The 27,673-nt window shown below is 40.0% G+C and overlaps 1 protein-coding gene across 2 annotated transcripts in view; it reads right to left on the bottom strand.

The window, feature by feature from the left end:
• Positions 1–3,102: 3,102 nt before the first annotated feature.
• Positions 3,103–27,673, bottom strand: part of CFI (complement factor I) — an 86,336-nt gene continuing 61,765 nt past the window's right edge. For both annotated transcript variants that reach the window (XM_066280773.1, XM_066280774.1), the window contains 5 exons: positions 27,048–27,160; positions 26,778–26,881; positions 16,392–16,669; positions 5,547–5,651; positions 3,103–3,515 (listed from right to left, as the gene is read on the bottom strand). In XM_066280773.1, coding sequence (XP_066136870.1) covers positions 3,298–3,515; positions 5,547–5,651; positions 16,392–16,669; positions 26,778–26,881; positions 27,048–27,160 — 818 coding nt within the window. In that variant the 3' untranslated portion in view covers positions 3,103–3,297. The remainder of the gene's footprint in view (positions 3,516–5,546; positions 5,652–16,391; positions 16,670–26,777; positions 26,882–27,047; positions 27,161–27,673) is intronic.

The raw sequence follows: 27,673 nt of genomic DNA, 5'->3' as shown, positions 1-27,673 counted from the left end.
ATTAGAGCAGCTGGCTCTTCACTTCAGACTCTACCCTGGTTACTCTGTCTGCTACCAAGCCTCCAGGTTCCAGGTCACTGTGCATACTGACTGGCGTGGTCCTTTGAGTGGCCACAGTGACACTCCTTCCTACGTCACCTAAGGGTGCCCATATGCGGGTTTCCCAGCATGAAGCTTAGTGCTCTGTCTGTCCCATATGCAGATGTCTTCTAAGTTGCTACATGCTCCAGGTTTGCTGAATCAAGAGAAGGTGGTTTTAAAACATGCCACAAATTCTTTGATACTTTTTGGGCAAATGAGTTTGTAAATTTTGTATTTTTTGAGTTTGCTCACTTTTATTGTTAAAAAATCGCGCTGGGTAGCCAGCCATGTGTGTGCTTGCCCTCAGAGCAGGGCAGTTGATTGCAAATTGGGGATTACTTTCCTGCTTGGGAGAGCCATTGTTTTGCTGATGTTTGCTGGAGGAGGGGTCTTCTTGGGCCCAGGTAGTTTTGCAGAGAGAACAGAGAGAATTCAGGGGGCTGAAGAAGAAGCCAATTTTGTGGAGAGAGAGGTGTGCAGATGGGGAACCAGAGCTGAGGGGCTTTGGGAGCCCTACTGAGGCTTGCGGGGGCCTTTGATTCTAGGAGAAACTGGAAAAGATTCTCCTGGTTGTGGAACCAGAGAATGCATCAGGACTTTGGAAGCTCTGAATGAGAAGGAAGTGTTATCACTGCCTGTTTGCTCATCGTCCAGTGCGAGACGTTAAAAAAGGAAAGGCCCACCATTTTTTGGCTCCACTGCTTCTTTACCATCTGTCTGAATTCACTGAGAACCTGTATGGCCACAACGGTGGTGGCCACTGGCCCTACAATACTCCTCCCATTAAGAGATGAATTATATTTCCTTTCTTTGCACCTATTCAGGTCTTTGTGATGGAAGGCTAAGTGACTTCCAAGGCTAAGTTTGGAAAGTTTGTACAGGTGCTTTAGGTTCTTCTGGGACACTTATCCGTGTGGTGTAAGAAATCAGGCGACTCTGAGTCACCATGTGGAGAGACCATGCAGAGAAAGAGTTCTAAAAAGTCCCAGCTGAGTCCTCCCAGCCCGGGCACCAGATGTCTGAGTGAAGGAGTCTGAGATGACCCTTACCGCAGCCCGTCCAGCCGAGGGCAACTGCAGGAGAGGATGGAAGAACTGCCACTTGGGCCCAGGCGGTTCCCAGATACAGCAGCAAAGTAACAAACCATTGTTACTTAAGTGACTGGTTTAGAGTTCTTTCTTACATGGCCATAGATAAACAGATATTCTCCTGCATTCAGTGACAAAGGGAGTTAAAAATCTGGGGAGTGTTGGGAGAAAGGAGGAATTACTGTTTCATGAGCAGAGTTTCATTTTGGGAAGGTAAATTTCTGGAGATGGAGAAGGTTATACAACAATGTGAATATACATAATGCCACAGACTGTATACTTCAAAAGGTTAAAATTTTTATGTGTATGTTACCAAAATTTTTAGAAAGAAAAATAGGCAGTAATCAATTTTGGAATATATGTAGAAACAGGCATTTATTTCAATTATTAAAAGAGCTGAGTCTACCAAAGCCTGGACCCCAGGAACTGAAGGTAATATTTATGTAAATAATATACTTCTGCCTTTAGGTACAGCTGTGCTTTAAGAAAATAATGCTAAAAGTGGTAATGTGGACTCACGGAGCACCTTCTATGAACCAAGTGGTAGGGATGCAGAAGAAAGAACATAGTCTCCTTGTCCTGTGTCTCACGGTGCGATGGGAAGAGGCAGACAGACAACAGCAGAACACATTGGCTGATGACTAGTGCTGTGCTGAGATTAAAGCAGGGTCACGTGATGGAGCCTGAGTGCCTCCTGGAAACCGGGTCCACAGGGGAGCTCTGAGTGGGGGTCGGTGCCATTTACTAAGGAGGGAGGAACAGGTTTAAGCAGGGTCGGATGTTTGGGGTGGCCATGTTTCTTTTGAAATACTATGAGATAGATACACAGGTGGAGATGTTAAGTCCGGAGTTCTAGGAAAGGTAACAATGTGAATTTGTGAGTCATTGGACTGTGGGTTGGGTTTAAAGCTGAGTCTAGATGAGGTCACCAGGGAAAGGGCAAAGAGAGAAAAACAACCAGAAAGCACAGGCTGGGAAGGAGGCTGAGACCAGCAGCCAGAGAGGCAGCAGGCCAGGCAGGAGAATGTGATGCCCTTGGGGGCTGACTGTAAGGTTTGATACAAAGGATGTTAGTAGTTGTGTGTGGTGTCTGTGGAAAGGGTTAAAGACAGGGTCAAGGAGAACTTGTGTGATGAGGAACAAAAGACAAAATTTTCAAGAACTTTTAATTCTTTAAAATTTTTTTTTTATTAAATTTAATGCAGTGACATTGATAAATCAGGGTACATATGTTGAGAGAAAATATCTCTAGATTATTTTGACATTTGATTGTGCTGTATACCCCTCCCCCAAAGTTAAATTGTCTTCTGTCATCTTCTATCTGGTTTTCTTTGTGCCCCTCACCTCCCTTAACCCCTCTCTCCTTCACCCCCTCCCCCCTCCCCCAACCTCCCGCCCCTGTTGCCATCACATTCTTGTTCATGTCTCTGAGTCTCATTTTTATGTCCTTTCTATGTATGGATTCATCTAATTTACTGATTTTAGAGAGGGAGAAGAAAGGAGAAAGAGAAACATCGACTGGTTGTTCCACTTACTTATGCATGCATTGGTTGATTCTTGTATGTGCCCTGACCAGGGAGCAAACCAGCAACCTTGGCATATTGGGACAGCACTCTATAATCAACTGGCTACACAGACAGGGCAAGAAGTTTTAATTCTTAAAAGAGCAGAGAAATGGGACAAGAACTGTGAGATCAGTTATTTTCCTGAGACAGGTATGATGCTGAAACATACTTAAAATATTTCAGTATGTTTTCTCAAAATTCCAGGTTTCATTTAAATATGGAAAATGAGACACAAAGTAGATAATAAATCACCCAGGATCAAGTAATTAGCAGGTGGTAGAATTAAGATTTGAAAGTAGGCTTAGGTGACTCCAATGTCACTCAATGGAGAGATAATTTAACCTCATTTCTAATAAATAAAACATATATACTTCACTAAAATATTTATTTGAGAATTATACAGCAGAATTCCAATATGACACAAACTTTGTAGAGACCTTCAAAAATATCCAGTAAAATTTGCTTTATTTTTGTCCTAAAGAAGTACTAATTATGCAGTATCATTTTAGTTAAAATGGAACTCCCAAGAGAAAAAGAGTAGAAAGAAGAGAGAGAGCACAGTTTTATATATTGTACTGAGAAATAAGAGGCCTTCCTACATGATAGGAAATCCAATCAAAATAATTGGCCACTTTGGTATAAACTCCTGGGAACTCTGATTTCCCACATTGTTCACCCCAACTCACAACACCCCAAACATAAGTCACATTGTTGGCATCCTGACAGACTAAGGGGCCTCCGGAGTCCCCTTTACAGGCATCGATGGAACCGTCTTCTGTACCTGGGAAAGACAACAGAAAAGGAAAGTCACACATTCCCTTACGTTTGTCAAGGCGGCCATGCTGCCTTTCTGCCTCTTCCACAATGAGTGTGATGGCTTCGCCTCCTCACACTTTCCTAACAGGAAGGACACCTCCCCCTTGCAGACCCCAGCTGGGCCCTCAGAGTTGTAGCACTGTGGGCTGGGAAATAAGTTTGTTTTCTACTCATTCTCTAAATTTAGCAAGTGCTCTCCCTGCTTTCTCCACTTTATGTAGGTATATATACTATGATGAGATTGCCTTCTAAAAGTACATCAAATGCTGACTGGGAAAATAATAGGATAGCTAGTGCTTATTGAGTGCTTTTATATACAGTATTAGTTGTTTGTTACTTTAAGCCTCACCAGGACCCTATGAGGAAGCATCATTACTATCCCTACTTTAAGATGAGATAAGTAAGGCATAGAGAGATTGTAAATATTAACCTCTTGTCCAAGACCATCCAGCTAAGAAGCGGCAGAGTCTGGACCTGGCAGGCAGACCTCAGAGCCTGTCCTCTTCACTGCAGTGTTGCTTCTTGGTAGCTTTTGTGCTATTCTCTCCTTTTGTCCTCTATAATCTTGACCTCCATTTTAAGATGAGAGGGCACAAGAGATGGTCTATTTACTTTCCTCTCACTCTTATGACTTTCTAAGATTTTAAAATCACTGTATTCAGGAATTTATAGAATATCAATAACATCCTTCCCTGTGACACCCTACTTATAGGTGGTTTCAATAAAGCATCATAAACGTACTACCTGGCTGGTGCCCGGCCTTTGGGTTACCACCCAAAGTATTAGGTATGGGCGTTGGCATCACTAGCATATCAACGTAGACAGTGGCAGGTATAGTAAGAAGTGCAGTGGGATTTCTGAGGAGGGAGAATTTAATTGCAACTGAATGCATTTGAAGTGAGATCATCTGGATTTTTATTTAGAAGTTTGGGTTGTGATCCTTGTCTGTAAGACTTTGGACAAATTATGTAACTGCTCTGCACCTTAGTGTCCTCATCTATTAAGAGCCTCAATTTTGTTTTTCCTTAAGTGAGAGGAGGAGACATAGACTTCCACATGTGCCCTGACCAGGATCCACCCTGCAACCTCTCCTGGGGCTGGCACTCCGACCAATCTAGCCACTGGCTGGGAGGGAGGAAGAGAGAGAAAAGGGGAGAGGGAGGGGAAGAGAAGCAAATGGTCGCTTCTCCTGTGTGCCCTGATCGGAGATTGAACCCAGGAGGCCCACATGCTGGGCTGATGCTTTATCCACTGAGCCAACTGGCCAGGCCCAAGAACCCCAGTTTTGCTCTTAAGGAAACTTGCTCAAGGTCACATAAGTATTAATCGGTAAAAACAAGGATGTAAACTCACACAGTCTGTGCTCTTAGTCTCCTTGCTATACTGCTATATAATAGCTTAAGGAAGGTTTCACCTTTTACTATTAGAATGAGGAAGCTTGAACTACAGGGGAGGGACAGCCAGAAGGCCAAGTGAAAGGGTTCAGGGTCCTGAGCAAGGGGCTAATTCGGTGGGGAAGAGGAGACACATTTCTTAAGGAGTATGTATAAAAATGTATCAGAGAGCCCTAGCTGGTTGCCTCAGTGGTAGAGCGTTGACCCAGCATGTGGAAGTCTCAGGTTCTATTCCTGGTCAGGGCACACAGAAGAAGTGCCTATCTGCTTCTCCACCCTTCGCCCACTCCTTTCTCTCTGTCTCTCTCTTCCCCTCCCACAGCCAAGGCTCCACTGGAGCAAAGTTGGCCTGGGTGCTGAGGATGGCTCCATGGCCTCTGCCTCGGGTGCTAGAATGGCCTGGATTGCAGCGGAGCAATGCTCTAGATGGGCAGAGCGTTGCCCCCTGGTGGGCAGGCGCATGCGGGAGTTTGTCTGTCTGCCTCCTCGCTTCTCACTTTGGGGGGGATATATATATATAAATATATTCTCTGATTATATATATAAATATATATATATATAATATATCTATCTATCAGAGAAACCACTTAGTATATACTTACCTGCACATTCCATTTCATTTTCAAAATACCGATCTGGGTAAAACTTAGAGCAGTTATTTATTAGGTGAACTTGACCCCATTGAAGTACATAGACTTTTTCATTATCTAAACAAAATGGGAAAACAAATAAACATTTAGAAGATACAAATGAGAAATCTAAAAACTTAGTCTTATAGTTTAGTAAACCATTAAGAAGATAGATAAGGCTTTTGAAGATGGCAGCAGAGTAGGTGGACGCACAGACGCCCAGCTCTCAACACCAAACTGGAATACAAATCAATTTAGGAAAAATCAGCATGAAAAACCAACACTGAACTGCAAGAACAACTCTCAAAAACCAAGGAGCAAAGAGGAAGCCACAATAATCCTGGTAAGGAGTGCCTGAATCTCCTCTGCTTACAGGAACGGAAGGGGGGGGGTGAGGCTGAGAGCCCAGAGAGGAATTCACAGAGGAAAAAGAGCAGAAACTACTGCTCACAGCCACTTACCTGGCGACCAGGGAGCAAGGTGGGTTGAAAAGACCAGCTTATCTCCCAAGTGGAAAGGACAAGGAGAGGGACAGACTGTGAGGGGCTAAGGTATGCAAGAAACAAAATAAAAAAGCTGACTCATTCGTGCTGGAGGCGGCCATAGCTGGGGGAGGGACTGAACCTTTCACAAAACAGAGCTGAAGTGCTTCCGGATCAGAGATCTCCGGACATCTATCCAGCTCCAATCAGCGCAACAAGACATAGCTGAAAACAAGAAGTGGGGAGGAGGGGCAGTAACTCAGGTCTCCATGGAGATCTGAGATACACCTCCCCCTACTGAAGCTGAGAAAAAACCCTGCCCCCAGTGAGATTAAGTTGGTGGAAGAGACCTTCAGCGTCTCAGGTTACACCCACAGCATTCCTGGTTACAGTTTCAAGGAAGCCCCCTGCTGAGATCAGTTAACAAGACTATCACCTGTTAAGAAAACAAACAAATCAAGACTTCAAAGCTGCCCAAATCCGAAAGTGGATTACAAATAATAGCTGATACCAACCCAAGAAGACCTAGAAATAGCACAACTGAAAACTGGAGGCAGAGAACACCAAGCCTAGACTCAACCAACTCTACAAATAAAACACCATTATGAGAAGACAAAGGAGTGCAACCCAAATGAAACCACAAGAGACACCTTTGAGAGATGAGCTGAGTGATATGGAAATAATCAAACTTCCAGATGCAGAGTTCAAAATAATGATTGTAAGGATGCTTAGGGATCTTAGAACAACAATGGAGGGGCAGTTTGAAAACCTAAATAAAGAAATAGCAAGTATAAAAAAGGATATTGAAATATTAAAAAAGAATCAGTCAGAGATGACAAATACAATATCAGAAATGAAGACCACAATGGAAGGAATTAAAAACAGGATGGATACAGCTGAGGATCGAATCAGCGAGTTGGAGGACAACTGGAATGAAGGCATGAAAGCAGAGAAGAAAAGAGAAAAGAGACTCAAAAAATCAGAGGAAACACTTAGAGAGCTCTGTGACAACATGAAGAGAAATAACATCCGCATCATAGGGGTTCCTGAAGAAGAAGAAAAAGAACAAGGGATAGAGACTTTGTTCAATCATATCATAACTGAAAACTTCCCTAAATTAATGCAAGAGAAACTCTCACAAGTCCAAGAAGCACAGAGAACTCCATTAAAGAGAAACCCAAAGAAACCTACACCAAGACACATCATAATTAAAATACCAAGGCTAAGTGATAAAGAGAAAATATTAAAAGCTGCAAGAGAAAAAAAAGTTATCACCTACAAAGGAGCCCCCATAAGGATGACATCCGACTTCTCAACAGAAACACTTGAGGCCAGAAGGGAATGGCAAGAAATATTCAAAGTAATGCAGAACAAGAACCTACAACCAAGATTACTTTATCCAGCAAGGCTATCATTTAAAATCGAAGGAGAAATAAAAAGCTTCCCAGACAAAAAACAACTCAAGGAATTCATTACAACCAAACCAACACTGCAAGAAATGTTAAGGGGCCTGTTGTAAACAGATCAAAGTTGGAAAAGAATATAGCAAAAAAAGGAATACACTTTTAAAGAAGAAAATGGCAATAAACAACTACATATCAATAATAACCTTAAATGTAAATGGATTAAATGATCCAATCAAAAGACATAGGGTAGCTGCGTGGATAAGAAAACAGGACCCATACATATGTTGTCTACAAGAGACACACCTTAGAACAAAAGACACACATAGATTGAAGGTAAAAGGATGGAAAAAAACATTTCATGCAAACGGAAATGAAAAAAAAGCTGGGGTAACAATATTTATATCAGACAAATTGGACTTTAAAACAAAGGATATAGTAAGAGATAAAGAAGGCCACTACATAATGATAAAGGGAGTAATCCAACAGGAAGATATAACTATTATAAATATCTATGCACCTAATAAAGCAGCACCCAAAAATATAAAACAGACTTTGATGGATTTAAAGGGCGAGATCAACAGCAATACTATAATAGTAGGGGATTTCAATACCCCACTAACACCACTGCATAGATCTTCAAGAAAGAAAATTAACAAAGAAACAGCAGACTTATTGGAAACACTAGATCAACTCGATTTAATAGATATCTTCAGATCCTTTCACCCTAAAGCAGCAGAATATACATTCTTTTCAAGTGCTCATGGTACATTCTCTAGGATAGACCACATGTTAGGGCACAAAAGTGCTCTCAACAAATTTAAGAAGACTGAAATCATATCAAGCACTTTCTCCGATCACAACGGCATGAAACTAGAAATGAATCACAGCAGAAAAGCTAAAAAATTCTCAAACACATGGAAACTAAATAGCAGGGTGTTAAATAATGAATGGATTAAGAATGAGATCAAGGAAGAAATAAAAAAATTCCTAGAAACGAATGACAATGAGCATACAACAACTCAAAATTTATGGGACACAGCGAAAGCAGTGCTGAGAGGGAAGTTCATAGCACTACAGGCATACTTTCAGAAGCTAGAAAAAGCTCAAATAAACAACTTAACCCTGCATCTAAAAGAATTAGAAAAAGAACAGCAAGTAAAGCCCAAATGTAGTAGAAGGAAGGAAATAATAAAGATCAGAGCAAAAATAAATGACATAGAGGCTAAAGAAACAATACAGAGGATCAATGAAACTAGGAGCTGGTTCTTTGAAAAGGTAAACAAGATTGATGAACCTTTAAGTAGACTCACCAAGAAAAAGAGAGAGGACTCAAATAAATAAAATTAGAAATGAGAGAAGAGAAATAACAACTGACACAACAGAAATACAAAATATAGTAAGAAAATACTATGAAGAACTGTATGCCAAAAAACTAGACAACCTAGATGAAATGGACAAATTCCTTGAAACATACAATCTTCCAAAAATCAATCTGGAAGAATCAGAAAACCTAAACAGACCGATTACACCAAATGAGATTGAAACAGTTATCAAAAAACTCCCAACAAAGAAAAGTCCAGGGCCCGATGGCTTCACAACAGAATTCTACCAAATATTCAAAGAAGAACTAACTCCTATCCTTCTCAAACTATTTCAAAAAATTCAAGAGGAAGGAAGACTTCCAAGCTCCTTTTATGAGGCGAGCATAATTCTGATTCCAAAACCAGGCAAAGACAACACAAAGAAAGAAAATTATAGGCCAATATCTCTGATGAATATAGATGCTAAAATCCTCAACAAAGTATTAGCAAACCGGATCCAACAATATATGGAAAAAATCATACACCATGATCAAGTGGGATTTATTCTGGGGAGGCAAGGCTGGTACAATATTCGTAAATCAATCAATGTAATTCATCACATAAACAAAAAGAAGGAGAAAAACCATATGATAATTTCAATAGATGCAGAAAAAGCATTTGATAAAATCCAGCACCCATTCATGATCAAAACTCTCAGCAAAGTGGGAATACAGGGAACATACCTCAACATGATAAAAGCCATCTATGAGAAACCCACAGCCAACATCATACTCAATGGGCAAAAATTAAAAGCAATACCCTTAAGATCAGGAACAAGGCAGGGGTGCCCCCTTTCACCACTCTTATTTAACATAGTCCTGGAAGTCCTAGCCACAGCAATCAGACAAGAAGAAGAAATAAAAGGCATTCAAGTTGGAAAAGAAGAAGTAAAACTATCATTATTTGCAGATGATATGATATTGTATATAGAAAACCCTAAAGGCTCAGTCAAAAAACTACTGGACCTGATAAATAAATTCAGCAAAGTGGCAGGATATAAAATCAATACTCAGAAATCAAAAGCATTTTTATACACCAACAATGAACAGTCAGAAAGAGAAATTAAGGAAACAATCCCCTTCACAATTACAACCAAAAAAATAAAGTACCTAGGAGTAAACTTAACCAAGGAGACTAAAGACTTGTACTCGGAAAATTACAAAGCATTGATAAAAGAAATCAAGGAAGATACAAACAAGTGGAAGCATATACCATGCTCATGGTTAGGAAGAATAAACATCATTAAAATGTCTATATTACCCAAAGCAATCTATAAATTCAATGCAATACCAATTAAAATACCAATGACATACTTCAAAGATATAGAACACATATTCCAAAAATTTATATGGAACCAAAAGAGGACACGAATAGCCTCAGCAATCTTAAAAAAGAAGAATAAAGCGGGAGGTATCACACTTCCTGATATCAAGTTATACTACAAGGCCGTTGTACTCAAAACAGCCTGGTACTGGCATAAGAACAGGCATATAGATCAATGGAACAGAACAGAGAACCCAGAAATAAACCCACAGTTCTATGGACAACTGATATTTGACAAAGGAGGTAAGGAAATACAATGGAGTAAAGACAGCCTCTTTAACAAATGGTGTTGGGAAAATTGGACAGCTACCTGCAAAAAAATGAAACTAGATCACTAGCTTACACCACTCACAAAAATAAACTCAAAATGGATAAAAGACTTAAATGTAGGCCGTGAAACCATAAGCATCTTAGAAGAACCATAGGCAGTAAGCTCTCGGACATCCGGAGCAATATATTTGCTGATTTATCTCCACGGGGAAGTGAAATAAAAGACAGGATAAACAAATGGGACTATATCAAACTAAAAAGCTTTTGCACAGCTAAAGACAACAAGAACAGAATAAAAAGACAAACTACATAATGGGAGAACATATTTGACAATACGTCTGATAAGGGGTTAATAACCAAAATATATAAAGAACTTGTAAAACTCAACACCAGGAAGACAAACAACCCAACCCAAAAATGGGCAAAAGAGATGAATAGACACTTCTCCAAAGAGGACATACAGATGGCCAATAGGCATATGAAAAAATGCTCAACATAACTAATCATTAGAGAAATGCAAATTAAAACCACAATGAGATATCACCTCACACCAGTCAGAATGGCGCTTATCAACAAAACAACACAGAATAAGTGCTGGCAAGGATGTGGAGAAAAGGGAACCCTCCTGCACTGCTGGTAGGAATGCAGACTGGTGCAGCCACTGTGGAAAACAGTATGGAGATTCCTCAAAAATCTGAAAATCGAACTGCCTTTTGACCCAGCTATCCCACTTTTAGGAATATACCCCAAGGACACCATAGAACGGCTCGAAAAGGAGAAATGCACCCGCATGTTTATGGCAGCATTGTTCACAATAGCGAAGATCTGGAAACAGCCCAAGTGTCCGTCAGAGGATGAGTGGATTAAAAAGCTTTGGTACATATATACTATGGAATACTTACTCAGCCATAAGAAATGATGACATCAGATCATTTACAATAACATGGATGGACCTTGACAACATTATACGGAGTGAAATAAATCAGAAAAAAAAAAAACAAAACTAAGATGAATCCATACATAGAAGGGACATAAAAATGAGACTCAGAGACATGAACAAGAATGTAATGGCAACAGGGGTGGGAGGTTGGGGGAGGGGGGAGGGGGTGAAGAAGGAGAGAGGGGTTAGGGAAGGGGAGGGGCACAAAGAAAACCAGATAGAAGGTGACAGAAGACAATTTAACTTTGGGGGAGGGGTATACAGCACAATCAAATGTCAAAATAACCTAGAGATATTTTCTCTCAAAAAAAAAAAAAAGGAGATAGATAAATATATATTCTTAAACACATATATGAACTTTTGAGGATAATTCACTCGCATATTTAATCCTCATATCTACAGTTTCTATATTTGTCCTTCATTTCATTTCATTATTTTATTTCAGTTTTTTAGTGAGAGGAGGGGAGGCTAAGACAGACTCCCGCATGCACCCAGACCTGGATCCACCCAGCAGGCCCACTAGGGGGCAATACTCTGCCCATCTGGGGCCATTGCTCTGTTGTAACTGGAGCCATTTTTTAGCACTTGAGGCAGAGGCCATGGAGTACCCAGGGCCAACTTGTTCCAATTGTACCATGGCTGCAGGAGGAGAAGAGAAGGGGGAGAGAGAGAGAGAGAGAGAGGGAGAGAGAGAGAGAGAGAGAGAGAGAGAGAGAAAAGCAAAGCAAGAGGGGGGTGGAGAAGCAGATGGGTGCTTCTCATGTGTGCCCTGACTGGGAATTGAACCTGGGCATCCACATGCTGGGCCTATGCCCTACCACTGAGCCAACCGGCCAGGGCCTATATCTGTCTTACTAAAAATAGTCAAGGGGCATTCTGAAGTCATAGTCTTTAGTCCACAGCTGGGTACTCTGAGATGAAGGAGACAAACTCCTTCCCTCTGGTTGCCTAGTCCAGTGGGGGAGTTGGGTAGGAATCAATCCAGGTTTTCTCACCTGAGTAGCTCCTATTTTTTTAGAGTCGTTTATTCCCTTGAAAATGCTTGTTAGAATGAAAGCAACTTTTAATTTAAGAAGTTAAAGAAAATACATACGAAATTATCAGTGTGTATGTGTTTTTGTGTATCTGTGAGGTGCTCCATCTGAGTAATCTGAAAGTGACTGAAAGAGGATTCAGGAGTTCTTTTTCATTAAGTTAGAGATTTGGGACTTGAATATTTTGGGTCCAGGGAAAGAGAAGGACCAGATACGGTTGCTGATTGACAGTCCAGGGAAGATGAGAAAAATCTAAAAATGCAGGGCGAGATGTCTCTGATGTGAGGAACGAATCTTTGTCTATCTCCCCTCCTCCCTTTTCCCAGCCTGCAGCAACTTGGATGCTCTAGGAGGGCAGAGGCCAGGCCTCTCATTCACTGCTGCACCAGCACACAGCCTCATGCTAGCACATAGTAGTTGATTAATAAAAACTACATAATTAATTCATACATCAACTCAGTAATTCAGTTAAACACTAAACATGACAAATGACTTACCTTCTCAATTAATCTATAAGCTACCTGGGGACAGAGCTCTCTGGCTTCTCCTGAGAGGACAGCCCCACTCAGCTAGCATGTGGTGAGCACCGACTGAGTAGTTAACGACAGAACTAACGTTCTCATCTGGGAAGCAGAGGGAGACAAACCCACCAGGGTACACAACAAATCAGGAAGGAGTTTCTTTTTTTCTCCTTTGTCTAAACTTCAAGTTAGTCTCAAGATAGCTATCTTTCTGAGGATAAGAGCTTTTTAAAAATTTGTAATTTGTCACTTCCCCTAACTCAGGAGAAGCCTTTAAAAGCTGGGAACTCCTGTACCACGTAGAAATCGTTACTCACTGAGGAAATTGCTCCCTCCCTGAACTGTTTTGAATGGTTCTTGAGCACCTGTCACCTCCTGCTGCCCAATGGCAGCATTCATGACCAATGGCTCTTACAGAGGAGGCAAAGAATGCCTGGAGAGCTGTAGGTCCCCTGAGAACTGGCCTTTGTCATTCAACCCTGTAGCCTCTGCACTCCCTGTGTTTTGACCGGGTCCATATTTTTCATCAGCGAAATCCTAGCACTTTCACACTACTGTCTTGCACTCAAAGTAAGGGCTCAATGAAGGTGTCAAACCATATTTGATTAATAAATAAACCAATATATAAGAACATATCCACCATTTATAGAACATACACGGACTAGAAGATGATTAATGCCACAATCAGCCAAATTCAAGATATGGAAATTCTAAAATAAGAACGATCTAGTTTCTTTAATAAATATTATGGAAGGAGTAACTGTTTTAGATTACAAGAAATTCTATTTAATGAAAATAGCCACCAGATGCAACTTGTGGACTTTGTTTAGATTCCAATGGAAATAATCTTACTGTAACAATATGGTATAAGTAGCAGAGAAATATTAAACATGGGCTAGTTATTAGATGACATTGCCAAATTACTTTCATTTTGTTATGAAGTGATGGATTTTTATTTATTTATTTTTTTAAGTCCTTACCTGGTAAAGATAGTTACTGGAGTATTCATAGGTGAAATTATATGATAGCTGGGATTTATTTAATATATTACAGGAAAAAAATAAGTGTGTGTTTGGAATATGTTGAATAACTCCTGATTGTCCTACAGATCTATTCTCCACCCTCAGTGCCCTGCTCCCTGCCCTAAGAGCCTGGCCTGGAGGAACCCTTCAGCCTCTGGTTTCCAGCTGGTTTCCAGCAGAAGGGAGGGAGGGAAGGAGAAGTTAGCAAGATTGGGGCTAGCTATAACCTTCAACTCAAGGTCACTGCATCTCTCAAGGCAGCCTGCAGTACCTAGGGCTCTTTCTCCTTCCGGTACCTTCTCCTTCCCTTTGGCCTTCGATCTGGGAGAGGTCTCAGTTCTGGTACTGTTAACCCTGGGTTTCTGCCTAGCCCCATGGTTCCCCCACCCCACTCCCACTTCTTTGTAATTAACCCCTTTATAAATGAACCTTCCTAATTATTCTATTGAAATAGTGATTGATTCAATGACATAAAACAAGAATGGTAGAATGTTGATACCTGTGGAAACCGGATAATGAATAATTAGGTTTACTATACTTTTATCTCTACTTTTAAGTACACTTATAAATGTATATAAAAGTTTTTAAATTAAAAACCCAGCAAATACAAGGACATAATGTGTTCTGGATGAATTAATGACTAATAAAATTTAGTATTTTGTATGTCTTGGGTATTCAAACATACTACAAATCTAGGTTAATTCATACATATATTTTATACTTTCCAGTGTGGCAATTATTTTATTTATTTGTTTTTGTTTTTTGTGACAGAGACAGAGAGAGACAGGGAGAGGGACAGACAGACAGGAAGGGAGAGAGATGAGAAGCATCAATTCTTTTTTACGGCATCTTAGTTGTTCATTGATTGCTTTCTCATATGTGCCTTGAACAGGGCTACAGCAGACCGAGTGACCCCTTGCTCAAGCCAGCAACCTTGGGCTCAAGGGTGAGCCTTGCTCAAACCAAATGAGTCTACGCTCAAACTGGCGACCTTGGGGTTTTGAATCTGGGTCCTCCTTGTCCCAGCCCGATGCTCTATCCACTGTGCCACTGCCTGGTGAGGCTCAGTGTGGCAATTATAAAGAATGTGTTAGAATATAAGTCTATAAGACCAATGCAATGAAGTTATTTACAAAGAGTTTTAAGGGTTATAAGGAAGCTAAATTTTAAGGCTAACTCTTCAGGATGAAAGAAAACTGGCTAATTTAATTCTAATCTAACCTCTCATTTATCAGGTCTTTCTAATAAATTTTCTCTAAATGTCCATATCTCTTATTAGTTCATCTCAAATCTCAGAGGCTCAAAAAATGAATTCTTCCTGTGTCTTTTTCCTTTGTGGAATGTGGGGAGGTTTAGGGCATGGAGACTAGGGTAGGGGAGAGGAGACAGCAGAAGGCTGTGGGATCACTGACTCAGCATATACTGTGACTGTACCTTCCAAACCTGTTTATCTTCCATCTGGATCCCTCCAACAAATTCCAAAGCCATGTTCCATGTCCCCCTGTCACTATACTTTTTCTTGGTAAATTGTTACCCCTCAGTGTATGTTTAGGATCACAGAGCGTAGGTGTCCTTTGAAAATCTGGATCAGACTTGACCAGGCGATGGCACAGTGGCTAGAGCGTCGGACTGGGATGCGGAGGACCCAGGTTTGAGACCCCGAGGTCTCCAGCTTGAGCGCGGGCTCATCTGGTTTGAGCAAAGCTCACCAGCTTGGGCCCAAGGTCACTGGCTTGAGCAAGGGGTTACTCAATCTGCTGTAGCCCCATGGTCAAGGCACATATGAGAAAGCAATCAATGAACAACTAAGGTGCTGCAACGGAAGACTGATGCTTCTCATCTCTCTCCCTTCCTGTCTGTCTGTCCCTAATTATCCCTCTCTGTGTTTCTCTCTGTCTCTGTAAAAAGAAGAAGAAGAAGAAGAAAAAAAAATCTGGATCAGGATCAGCTACATAATTTGCGAAGGCCAGTGAAAAATGAAAATGTGAGGTGCACCCTCTGCAAAAATTGTTAAGAATTTTATGATGGTGACAGCAGAGCAGTAAATAAAGCATGGGCCTCTCAGAGCCTAGCTTGCGGGGCAGCTGCATAGGTCCCACGCTGGAAGCCAACCTACCTGGATGTTCATGACTCTAGATTTGATGCTATGTTCTTTCTGAGTACTAGGAGGTTAGCTCCTATGCATTTCAATTCCCATTCATTTTCAACCCCTAGATTCTGTTGAACAAACTGTAAAACATTCCTGGCCTGTGGTGGCACAGTGGATTAAGCATCAACCTGGAATGCTGAAGTCGCTGGTTTGAAACTTTGGGTTTGCCCTGTCAAGGCACATTTGAGAAACAAGTACTATGAGTTGATACTCCTCGTCCCCCCCCCCACTCCTGACCCCTTTTCTCTTTCTCTCTCCTTTCTCTAAAATCAATCAATAAAATCTTTTTAAAACATGGTAAAACATGTACCTTTATCTCGGCCCCAGCCAGAAATGATGCATGTGTCATTCGGTTTGAATAAATATGGAGACCAGGGGACACAGGCAGGGATGGAATTAGACATTTCACATTCCTTTCGGCCTGCGGGTGGTTTCATTTCAATCAAAGCTATGTCATTTTGGTAGGTGGCTCCATTGTAGTTTTCATGGATAATAACTTTGTTGACATAACGGAAAACTATCCCACGGTTATACTTCACCCGGTCTAGTAATGATGTCCATATTTGGTAACGGTGAACTTTACTGGCTCTGTAATAGAAAAAGAAAAAGGGAAATAAAATATGTTGAGGATAAAACCACAACAATAAACATGGACTTCTGATACTTCATGTTTATACTTTTTCTTCTAAAGAGCATTTTTCACTTGCTCAGATATTTTTTTAAAATTTTTTTTCATTTTTCCGAAGCTGGAAACGGGGAGGCAGTCAGACAGACTCCCGCATGCGTCCGACCGGGATCCACCCGGCATGCCCACCAGGGGGCGACGCTCTGCCCCTCTGGGGCATCACTCTGTTGTATCCAGAGCCATTCTAGCACATGAGGCAGAGGCCACAGAGCCATCCCCAGCGCCCGGGCCAACTTTGCTCCAATGGAGCCTTGGCTGCGGGAGGGGAAGAGAGAGACAGAGAGGAAGGAGAGGGGGAGGGGTGGAGAAGCAGATGGGTGCCTCTCCTTTGTGCCCTGTTTGAGAATCAAACCTGGGACTCCTGCACGCCAGGCCGACGCTCTACCGCTGAGCCAACCGACCAGGGCCTCAGATATTTTTTAATCCTTGCTGTCATGAAGCAGTGTGCTTAAGTTCACTTAGGGCAGTGTCAAAGTCCCTGGGTAGATGAAGAGAGGAATAATCCACCTAACAACTCAGTGTTGGGAACATAAAGAATTTGCTAACAACCAGAGATGCCCACAAGTAGAATGAGTTAGCTGCCTCTGGAGTGAGAGCACCTCACTGAGGGTGTTTGCAGAGATGAGACAGTATCTAGCCAGAAATGGAGAGTCAGATTACACACTCTCATCACCCTGCTAACCCCAGAGGTTCTCAAAGTGAAGACCACAGCCATCGTTATCCTGACCTTTAGGACCTCATCCTAACTCTGCATTATATGATACTTCTTTGCTCTCAAGCCTTGAAGTCAAACATGGAGTCTTATTAATCTTTGGATAGATGCCTATGTCTAGTATTGTATGTGGGACATAGTTGCTTTTTGAAAATCTGGTTGAAATGGTGAATGAGCTAAACATTGCCTGTTCTTATGCCTCACTCTCTTTCATACCAATTTTCACGTCTTGATTTCCAGCAAATTGGGCATCTACCATCATTTTTCTCAGGTAATCAACAGTGATATCCTAGGAGCTACTAAGTTGTTTGGGATGCTTTTAGTTAATACTTGGTGTTCCAAGAATGCTGTTTTTCATATTAATTTTGGTTATTTTGGGGGATCAGAGGTCCTGAATATAGTTGAAGGGTTAACCCTGTTTATGCATTCAGTTTACTACACAAATACTTAATGTGTACTACAATATACCAGATACTGTGGTAGCCGTTGCAATACTGAAATGAGCCAAAGCAGAAATAGTTCCTACCCTCATGGAGCTCCGGGTTTAGGGAAAGATGTAGCATTAAACAGATAATCACACTTATAAAGATACATACTCTACTGTGAAAAGTGAGAGGAAGGAAAGCAGATGGGTTCTAAGAGTTTATCAAGAAGACTTCAGGGATTAGGGAAGGTTCTCTGAGGAAGTGAAGATTGAGCTGAGATCCGAATGATGAGTAGCGCTAAGCAGGAAACAGAACTACTCAGGCAGGGGAGGCAACATCTGATGGTCTCTGTCACAAGGAGAGAGGTACACACAGAGGTAGATTAAGGTTGATTGAGACCCCAGGCACAGAAGGAAATATGGGCCCCTTGTCATTAGAAAAAAGTGTAAAGTTAGGGTTTTGCGGGGCCCTTCAGAAGTGGGGCCCAGGGCGCACACCAGGTGTGCCTGCTGTTAAATTGCCTCTGCGTGCACATGAGTAGCTGAAAGAAGTCCCTAGTGGGCAGAGCAGAGAGCAGGAGGTGAAACAGTGGGGCAGTATGAGCTTGACTAAGATAATTAGGGCTCAGGCCATATGGGGCCTAATGGGCCAGGCTATGTTATTGTTTACTTGTTATTTTTAACTCTTTGAGTAGTGAATTTTCTTCATGCTCACTGACCCTGGGAATATTTTTTCAAAAAATGAAATTAGTTGCAGTTACAGTTTTATTAACTTAATATCATGTTTATTTATTTTTATTTCTTGCGGTTCTTTCTTATTTTTTTAATGATTTTAACTTACTGTGCTTACATAGATTCAAGTGTCCCACTGAATATATCTCTCTCCCTCCACCCCCATGTTCCCATTGATACCCCTTTTGTTCCCTCCCCCCAAGGCCCTCCCCCTTTCCCTCCAGGATTTGCTGTCCTGCTCTCTATAACGCTGTGTTATGTATATATAATTTCACCAATCTCTTTCCCTTCTCTGATCCCATCCTTCCCTCCCCCTTCCCTCTGGTACCTTTGATCCACCTCTGCCTCAATTTTGTTCCTCAGTTCACATTTTTCATTAAATTCCTCAAATGAGTGAGGTCATATGATATTTTTCTTTCTCTCCCTGCCTTATTTCACTTAGCATAATAGTTTCCAGGTCCATCCAGGTTGTTGCAAAAGGTAAGATTTCCTTCTTTTTCTACAGCCGCATAGTATTTCATTGTGTATATGTACCACTGCTTTTTAATCCACTCGTCCACTGATAGACACTTGGGCTATTTCCAGATCTTGGCTGTTGTAAACAATGCTGCCATAAACATGAGGGTGCATTTCTTCTTTTGTATCAGTGACTTGGTATTCTTAGGATATATTCTTAAAAGTGGGACAGCTAAGTCAAAAGGCAGTTGCATTTTTAATTTCTTGAGGAATCCCCATACTGTTTTCCACAGTGGCTGCACCAGTCTGCATTCCTACCAGCAGTGCAGGAGGGTTCCCTTTTCTCTGCACCCTCTCCAGCACTTATTCTGTGTTGTTTTGTTAATGAGGGCCTTTCTGACAGGTGTGAGGTGGTATCTCATTGTGATTTTAATTTGCATTTCTCTAATAATTAGCGATGTTGAACATTTTTTCATATGTCTTTTGTTCATTTGTATATCCTCTTTGTAGAAGTGTCTATTCAGTTCTTTTGCCCATTTTTTGATTGGGTTGTTACTTTCCTGGTGTTGAGTTTTACAAGTTCTTTATAAATTTTGGTTATTAACCCCTTATCAGTCGTATTGTCGAATATGTTCTCCCATTGTGTGGTTTGTCTTTTTATTTTGTTCATATTGTCTTTAGCTGTGCAAAAGCTTTTTAGCTTGATATAGTCCCATTTGTTTATCCTGTTCTTTATTTCACTTGCCCGTGGAGATAAATCAGCAAATACATTGCTGTGAGAGATGTCGGAGAGCTTACCACTTATGTTTTCTTCCAAGATGATTATGGTTTCATGTCTTACATTTAAATCTTTTATCCATTTTGAGTTTATTTTTGTCAATACTGTAAGTTGGTGGTCTAGTTTCATTTTCTTGCAAGTACCTGTCCAATTTTCCCAACACTATTTGTTAAAGAGGCTGTCTTTACTCTACTGTAAGTTCTTACCTTCTTTGTCAAATATCAATTGTCCATAAACCTGTGGGTTTATTTCTGGGTTCTCTGTTCTGTTCCATTGATCTGTATGCCTATTCTTATGCCATAGCTGTTTTATAGTACAATGTTTTGAGTACAATGTAGTATCAAACTGTTTTGAGGACAATGGCCTTGTAGTATGACTTGATATCAGGAAGTGTGACACCACCCATTTTATTCTTTTTTTCAAGATTGGTGAGGATATTCGTGTCCTTTTTTGGTTCCATATAAATTTTTGGAATATTTATTCTATATCTTTGAAATATGCCATTGGTAATTTAATAGGAATTGCATTAAATTTATAGATTGCTTTGGGTAATATAGACATTTTAATGATGTTTATTCTTCTGAACCATGAGCACAGTATATGCTTCCACTTGTTTGTATCTTCCTTGATTTCTTTTATCAATGTTTTATAATTTTCCAAGTACAAGTCTTTAACCTCCTTGGTTAAATTTACTCCTAGGTACTCTATTTTTATTGTTGCAATAGTGAAGGGCATTGTTTTCTTAATTTCTCTTTCAGACAGTTCATTGTTGGTATATAAAAATGCCACTGATTTCTGAACATTAATTTTATATCCTTCCCCCCTTGCTGAATTCATTTATCAGATCCAGTAGTTTTTTTACTGTGACATTAGGGTTTTTATGTACAGTATCATGTCATCAGCAAATAATGATAGTTTTACTTCTTTTCCAATTTGGATGCCTTTTATTTCTCCTTTTGTCTGATTGCTGTGGCTAGGACTTCCAGAACTATGTTAAATAAGAGTAGTGAAAAGGGGCACCCCTGCCTTGTTCCCAATCTTAAGGGGATTGCTTTTAATTATTGCCCATTGAGTATGATGATGGCCATTGGTGTGTCATAGATGGCCTTTATCATGTTGAAGTATATTCCCTGTATTCCCACTTTGCTGAGGGTTTTGATCATAAATGGGTGCTGGATTTTATCAAATGCTTTTTCTGCGTCTATTGATAATATCATGTGATTTTTCTCCTTCCTTTTGTTCATGTGATGAATCACATTGATCGTTTTGCGAATATTGTACCATCCCTGCATCCTCAGAATAAATCCCACTTGATCATGATGTATGATTTTTTTATAATGTATTGCTGGATTTGGTTTGCTAATATTTTGTTGAGAATTTTAGCATCTAAGTTAATCAGGGATATTGGCTTATAGTTTTCTTTCTTTGAAGTGTCTTTACCTGGTTTTGGAATGAGGACTATGCTTGCCTTATAAAAAGGAGCTTGGAAGTCTTCCCTCCTCTTGAATTTTTTGAAATAGCTTGAGAAGGATAGAAGTTAGTTCTTCTTTGAATATTTGGTAAAATTCACCTGTGAAGCCATCTGGCTCAGGACTTCTGTTTGTTGGAAGTTTTTTGATAACTGTTTCAATCTCATTTGAAGTAATTGGTCTATTTAAGTTTTCTGATTCTTCCAGATTGATTTTTGAAAGATTATATGTTTCAAGGTATTTGTCCATTTTATCTAGGTTGTTTAATATTTTGCATACATTTCTTCATAGTATTTTCTTACAACCCTTTGTATTTCTGCTGTGTCAGTTGTTACTTCTCCACTCTCATTTCTAATTTTATTTATTTGAGTCCTCTCTGTTTTTCTCTTGGTGAGTCTGATTAAAGATTCATCAGTCTTGTTTACCTTTTCAAAGAACCAGCTTTTGGTTTCATTGATCTTCTGTATTGTTTTTTTAGCCTCTATGTCATTTCTTTCTGCTCTGATCTTTATGATTTTCTTCCTTCTACTTCCTTTGGGCTTTGTTTGTTGTTCTTTTAGATGTATGATTAAGTTGTTTATTTGGCCTTTTTATTGCTTCTTAAGGTATGCTTGTAATGCTATAAACTTCTCTCTCAGGACTGCTTTTGCTGTGTCCCATAAATTTTTGAGTTGTTGAATGTTCATTTTTATTTGCTTCAAGGAAATTTTTGATTTCTCATTTGATATCATTGTTAACCCATTTGTTATTTAATAACATGCTGTTTAGTTTCCAAGTGTTTGAATTTTTTCAGTTTTTCCATTGTAGTTGATTTCTAGTTTCATGCCATTGTGATCCAAGAAGATACTTGATATGATTTAAATCTTCTTATTTTATTGAGACTTGTTTTGTGTCCTAGCATGTGGTCTATCCTAGAGAATGTACCATGAGCACTTGAAAAGAATGTATATTCTGCTGCTTTATGGTCAAAGGTTCTGAAGATATCTATTAAATCCAGTTGATCTAGTGTGTCCTTTAAGGCTGCTGTTTCTTTGTTAATTTGCTTTATTGAGGATCTATCCATTGATGTTAGTGGGGTATTAAAATCTCCTACTATTATAGTATTGCTGTTGATCTCACCCTTAATGTCCCTCAAAATCTGCTTTATAAATTTAGGTGCTCCTGTATTAGGCGCGTAGATATTTATAATGGTTATATCTTCCTGTTGGATTGCTTCCTTTATCATTATGTAGTGACCTTCTTTATCCCTTACTATAGTCTTTGTTTTAAAGTCTATTTTGTCAGATATAAGTATTGCTATTCCTGCTATTTTTTTCATTTCCCTTTGCATGAAATATTTTTTTCCATCCCTTCACTTTCAGTCTGTGTGTCTCTTTTGTGTTGAGGTGTGTCTCTGTAGACAGCATATGTACAGGACCTGTTTTCTTATCCACACAGCTACCCTATGTCTTTTGATCGGATCATTTAATCCATTTATATTTAAGGTTATTATTGATATGTAGTTGTTTATTGTCATTTTATTTTTTAAATCTACATTCTTCTTTTTCTAGATTTTCCCCCCCTTTGTTCTGTTTACAACAGGCCCCTTAACATTTCTTGCAGCATCGGTTTGGTTGTAGTGAATTCCTTGAGGGTTTTTTTTTTTTCTTTTTGTCTGGGAAGCTTTGTATTTCTCCTTTAATTTTAAACAATAGTCTTGCTGGATAAAGAAGTCTTGGTTGTAGGCTCTTGTTTTGCATTACTTTGAATATATCTTGCCATTCTTTTCTGGCCTCTAGTGTTTCTGTTGAGAAGTCAGATGTTAGCTTTATGGAGCTCCTCTGTAGGTAATTGACTGCTTTTCCCTTGCAGCTTTTAGTATTCTTTTTTTATCCCTTAATTTTGGCATTTTAATTATGATGTGTCTTAGTTTAGGCCACTTTGGGTTCTTCTTTAATGGGACTCTGTTTGCTTCTTGAAGTTGTGTACTTTTTCCTTCATCAATTTAAGGAAGTTCTTCAAAGAGGTTCTCTATTCCTTGTTCTTTCTCTTCTCCTTTAGGATCCCCTATGATGTAAATGTTGTTTCTCTTCATGTTGTCACAGAGCTCTCAGAGTTTCCTCAGACTTTTTGAACCTCTTTTTTTTTTTTTTTGCTGCTCTGCTTCTGTAATTTCATTTATCTTGTCCTCTAAATCGCTGATTCGATCCTCTGCTTCATCCAGCCTGCTTTTAATTCCTTTTAATATAATCTTCATCTCTGATATTGTATTTGTCATTTCTGACTGGTTCTTTTTTTATGATTTCAATATCCTTTTTGATGCTTGCTATCTCTTTATTTAGGTGCTCATTATGTCCACCCATTGTAGCTCTAAGATCTTTGAGCATCCTAACAATCATTATTTTAAACTCTGCATCTGGTAATTTGGTTATTTCTATTTCATTCAGTTCTTTTTCTGGGACTTTCTCTTACTGATTCATTTGGATTGCATTTCTGTGTCATCCCATTTTATCTGTGTATAGACTCCTTATTTGGATGTGTTGTTTGTGTAGCTAGCTGATTCTAGGGTTGGTATTGTCTGCCTCCAATTTCCAGTTGTGTTGTTTCTAGATTTTCTTGGGTTGGCATCAGCTGTTGTTTTTTAATCATCTGTCGGCTACTTGTCTGCTGTCACTGTTCTTTTTACTATTTGTGTTGGCATTTTCTATGTCTTATTTGGGTCAGGTGTGAGGAGCCCTTCCTTAAGATTCCACTCTAACAAGGGTTGCTGGGTCCTGAACTGATGCTCTCCATATTTGGCTGCTGGATGTGCCCGCCCTGGGAAGTGGGAGTTGAAATGTCCACCTACTCTGTCGCCATCTTGCCACTTGTAAAATCATGTTGTTTGATAACCAATTTATAGAAACAAGAACATACATTTGCCTTTTTTAAATGTTGCCTTACACATTTTTAAAATAAAAATTTTTATATGATCGTACTCTGGATGGTCAGGAGGTGCAAAGACATACATGAACATTCGTACTACATAAAGCATTAATTCAGTGAGAGGAGGGGCAGCAGAGAGACAGACTCCTGCTGTGCCCTGACCAGGATCCACCTGGCAAGCTCACTAGGGCTAATGCTCTGCCCATCTGGGATGTTGTTCCACTGCTCAGCAACTGAGCTCTTAGTGCCTGAGGTGGAGGCCATGGAGCCATCCTCAGTGCCTGGGCCAACTTGCTTCAATTAAGCCATGGCTACAGGAGGGGAAGAGAGAGAGAGTAAGAAAGAGAGAAGTGATAGGAGAAGTAGAGAGAAGCATATGGGTGTTTCTCCTGTGTACCCTGACCAGGAATTGAACCCAGGACATCCACACGCTGGTCTAATGCTCTACCACTGAGCCAACCAGATAGGGCCTATTTAGTTTTTTATCCTAAGGGGAATGCAAGGCCATTGAATTTTGAGCAATAAGTGATCAAAGCCACATATGGAAATACTGCTCTTGCTGCAATAGAGAATGGATAGATGAGGGAGAATGGCGGTGGCAGAGTGAATGTAGGTAAGTCAATTAGGGGGCAGTTGGTATAATCCATATGAGAGGCAAAAGCAGGGTAACCACGGAGATGGAGAGTTTTGAGAATTAAATAATTAGAAATAAAAAATGCTGCCTAAAGTTGGTGATATATTGGCTGAGCTGTAGTAGGGTTGTGAGAGTAAAATGTGATAATGCTCATTCCTGCCTTGTGTCACTAGGTGAATGGTGTTGTTATTTGCTGAGATAGGAAACACTGGGACAGAACCATATTTGGGGAAAGGGGCATATCATGAACTCAGTCTTAGAAATTTTGAGTTCAATATACTTTTGGTATAGCCAAGAGAGTATACATAGAAGAAGGTCAGTGGTTGGAGGAGAGGTCCAGGCTAGAGATACTGTATCAGCATATAGCATTGTTTCAGAATACAGCACAGTTCATTTTAAGGAGAGAAGTAAGAAGAGAAGGGAAACCAGGCTAAAGACAGAAGAACTCCGTAATTTCACTTGAACAATAATGCTCAGTCACAGGAGGGAGAAGCTGCAAGAAAAGGGTGGGGCAGGTGTGTACTCTACAGAGCATGGTAGAAAACCAGGAGAGTGTGCATCCCAGAAGCCAAGAGGAAAGGATCATTCAGAAGGAGGAAGTTAGATCTGGCTCATTGCTCCAGTCCATGAGGACCTTTATGGGTATCATGAAGCATATTTAATCATTCAATTTGTCTTCCATCCCTCTCAGCTTTGTGTCATCTGTAGATTTGTTAAATAGATCTTCATCTGAATTCCTGTCAGATATGTTGAAATAGATTTTATCCTGGCTCTGTTACTAACTAGTAGTGTAGCTTTAGCCAAGTTATATAACTTCTCACTTTCAGTCTGCTTATCTATATAACGAGAAGGTTACTATTTATGTCTTAGAAGTGTGAGAATATTAAAAGAAAATAACAGATGTGGAAGTGCCAGGCACAGCATTTGGTCTGTAAGAGGTGCTCAATAAATATTTTATTCATTCTCGAGATCAGAACTGAGGCCAGAATCCCAAACTCTGTCCTCCTCCAAGATGACCTTTATTCATTCATTATCAACACATTTTAGGCATTTCTCTGCAGTCACTGTTATGAACTAAATTGTGTCCCCTAAAATGTACATGTTAAAGCCCTAATCCCCAATGTGACTGGATGTGTTTGGAGACAGGTCCTTTAAAGAGGTTTAACTAAGGTTAAATGAAGTCATAAGAATGAAGCCCTAATCCAGTATGATTTGTTCCCTTTTAAAAAACAGAAAGAGACATCAGGAATGCAGGCACACGGAGAAAAGGACATGTGAGGATACAGCAAGAAGGTAGCTGTCTGCAAGCCAAGGAAAAACCACCCCTACCGATATCTTGATCTTGAACTACTAGCCTCCAGACAGTGAGAAAATAAATTTCTGTTGCTTAAGTCCCCCATTCTGCTGTATTTAATTATGAAAACCTTCACAGGTGAATAGAGACACTATTAACTTGCTTTATTGGTTTTTATCAAAAATTATATTTTTGATCTGTAAGTAATTCTGTGATATCTTTTGTTACATATTAATATTGAATCCAGACACACTATGCCTACCCCACTTCTCTGACCTGAGAATCCCGAAGCCTTATTAAAGGAAGAGATAAATGTAGGTAGTACCAACTTACTTTTCCACCATGCAAATGGGCGCAGTGAAGTCACATGGTACCTACAGGTTTGATCTGCCCTTGTCAGCGGGGATCAAGTTTGGGTCTATGGGAAACACGGTAGGGTCTCAGACTGGCCTTATTGTGAATATCAGATGGTATTGGGCAGTTAGTAGAGTGGAAATCGTCAATAACTTTTCTTAGCTATGTTTTTATCATCTATCAGAATTTCTATTACTCATTTTCATTGGTTCAGAAAATTCAAAAATCTATTAGAGACATTTTTTTTTTTTTACCTGACACAATGTGCAGCAGTCAGGATCCAACAGCCACCAATATAAACTCCTCCACAGTTGATTTTGTCATCCTCCCTAACTGCCACCTGCCATGGGAATTCTCCCTGTAAAGACATTTGTGTGGTCACTGCCATTCTACAAACAGGTGGCTCTAAGATATTTCCATTGCAAGATTCCAAGTTCCTTATAATTACATATTCCACCCTGTTTCCCCCGCCAAACTCAGGCTGTTCCTGGGAAATGACATGAGGACTTTTCGTGTAGGTTTACCTCCTCTGCTGGCTTCCCTCCTACGACTCGCTTCCTTCGAACGGGCACACTGTGCACACTGTTTTTAATTCCACAGGATAGTTTAGGGAGCAGTGACTTTATCCGTTTTCTTTCTTCAAGAAAAGAAGAGATTGTGTCAGGATTCTGAACCTATTATGGGCAGACCGTTCTTGATTATCGATGCCACAAAAAATGCAGAGTCACAGCTAATATGGAAGAGGCCAGATTCAGTATAAATTATTTTGGATGCTAAACCGTATTATTCATTTTGTTTAAGAATTCAGGTTTAATATTAAAATTGGTTTCATTCTCTCAAAGTCTTCCTAAAGGTGTACTAGTGGCTGGCTGATGAGAGATGCCACATGCCCAGGCATTACTGCTGGGCCAGCTCAGGGTGGTTGGTAGTCTTATGGAAAACCCCTGTCTTCTTACTTTCATAGTTTTTACTTTTTAGAGGCTATTTATATAGAAATATTTTCAATAATATTAATGGTAGTGATGTTAATATTAAATACTTTCTATGTGGGAGTGACGTCACGGAAATGGCGCCGTGAGAAGCGCGTCCGACAGCTCTCCCCTAAATCACAACAAATTTATCAACTAGAAACAGAAAAATTTATCCTCGG

This window comes from Saccopteryx bilineata, chromosome 5 (assembly GCF_036850765.1).
Source record: "Saccopteryx bilineata isolate mSacBil1 chromosome 5, mSacBil1_pri_phased_curated, whole genome shotgun sequence".
Lineage (NCBI taxonomy): Eukaryota > Metazoa > Chordata > Mammalia > Chiroptera > Emballonuridae > Saccopteryx > Saccopteryx bilineata.
The sequence above is the reverse complement of the archived record's forward strand: the minus strand, read 5'-3'. Positions and strand labels throughout refer to the sequence as shown.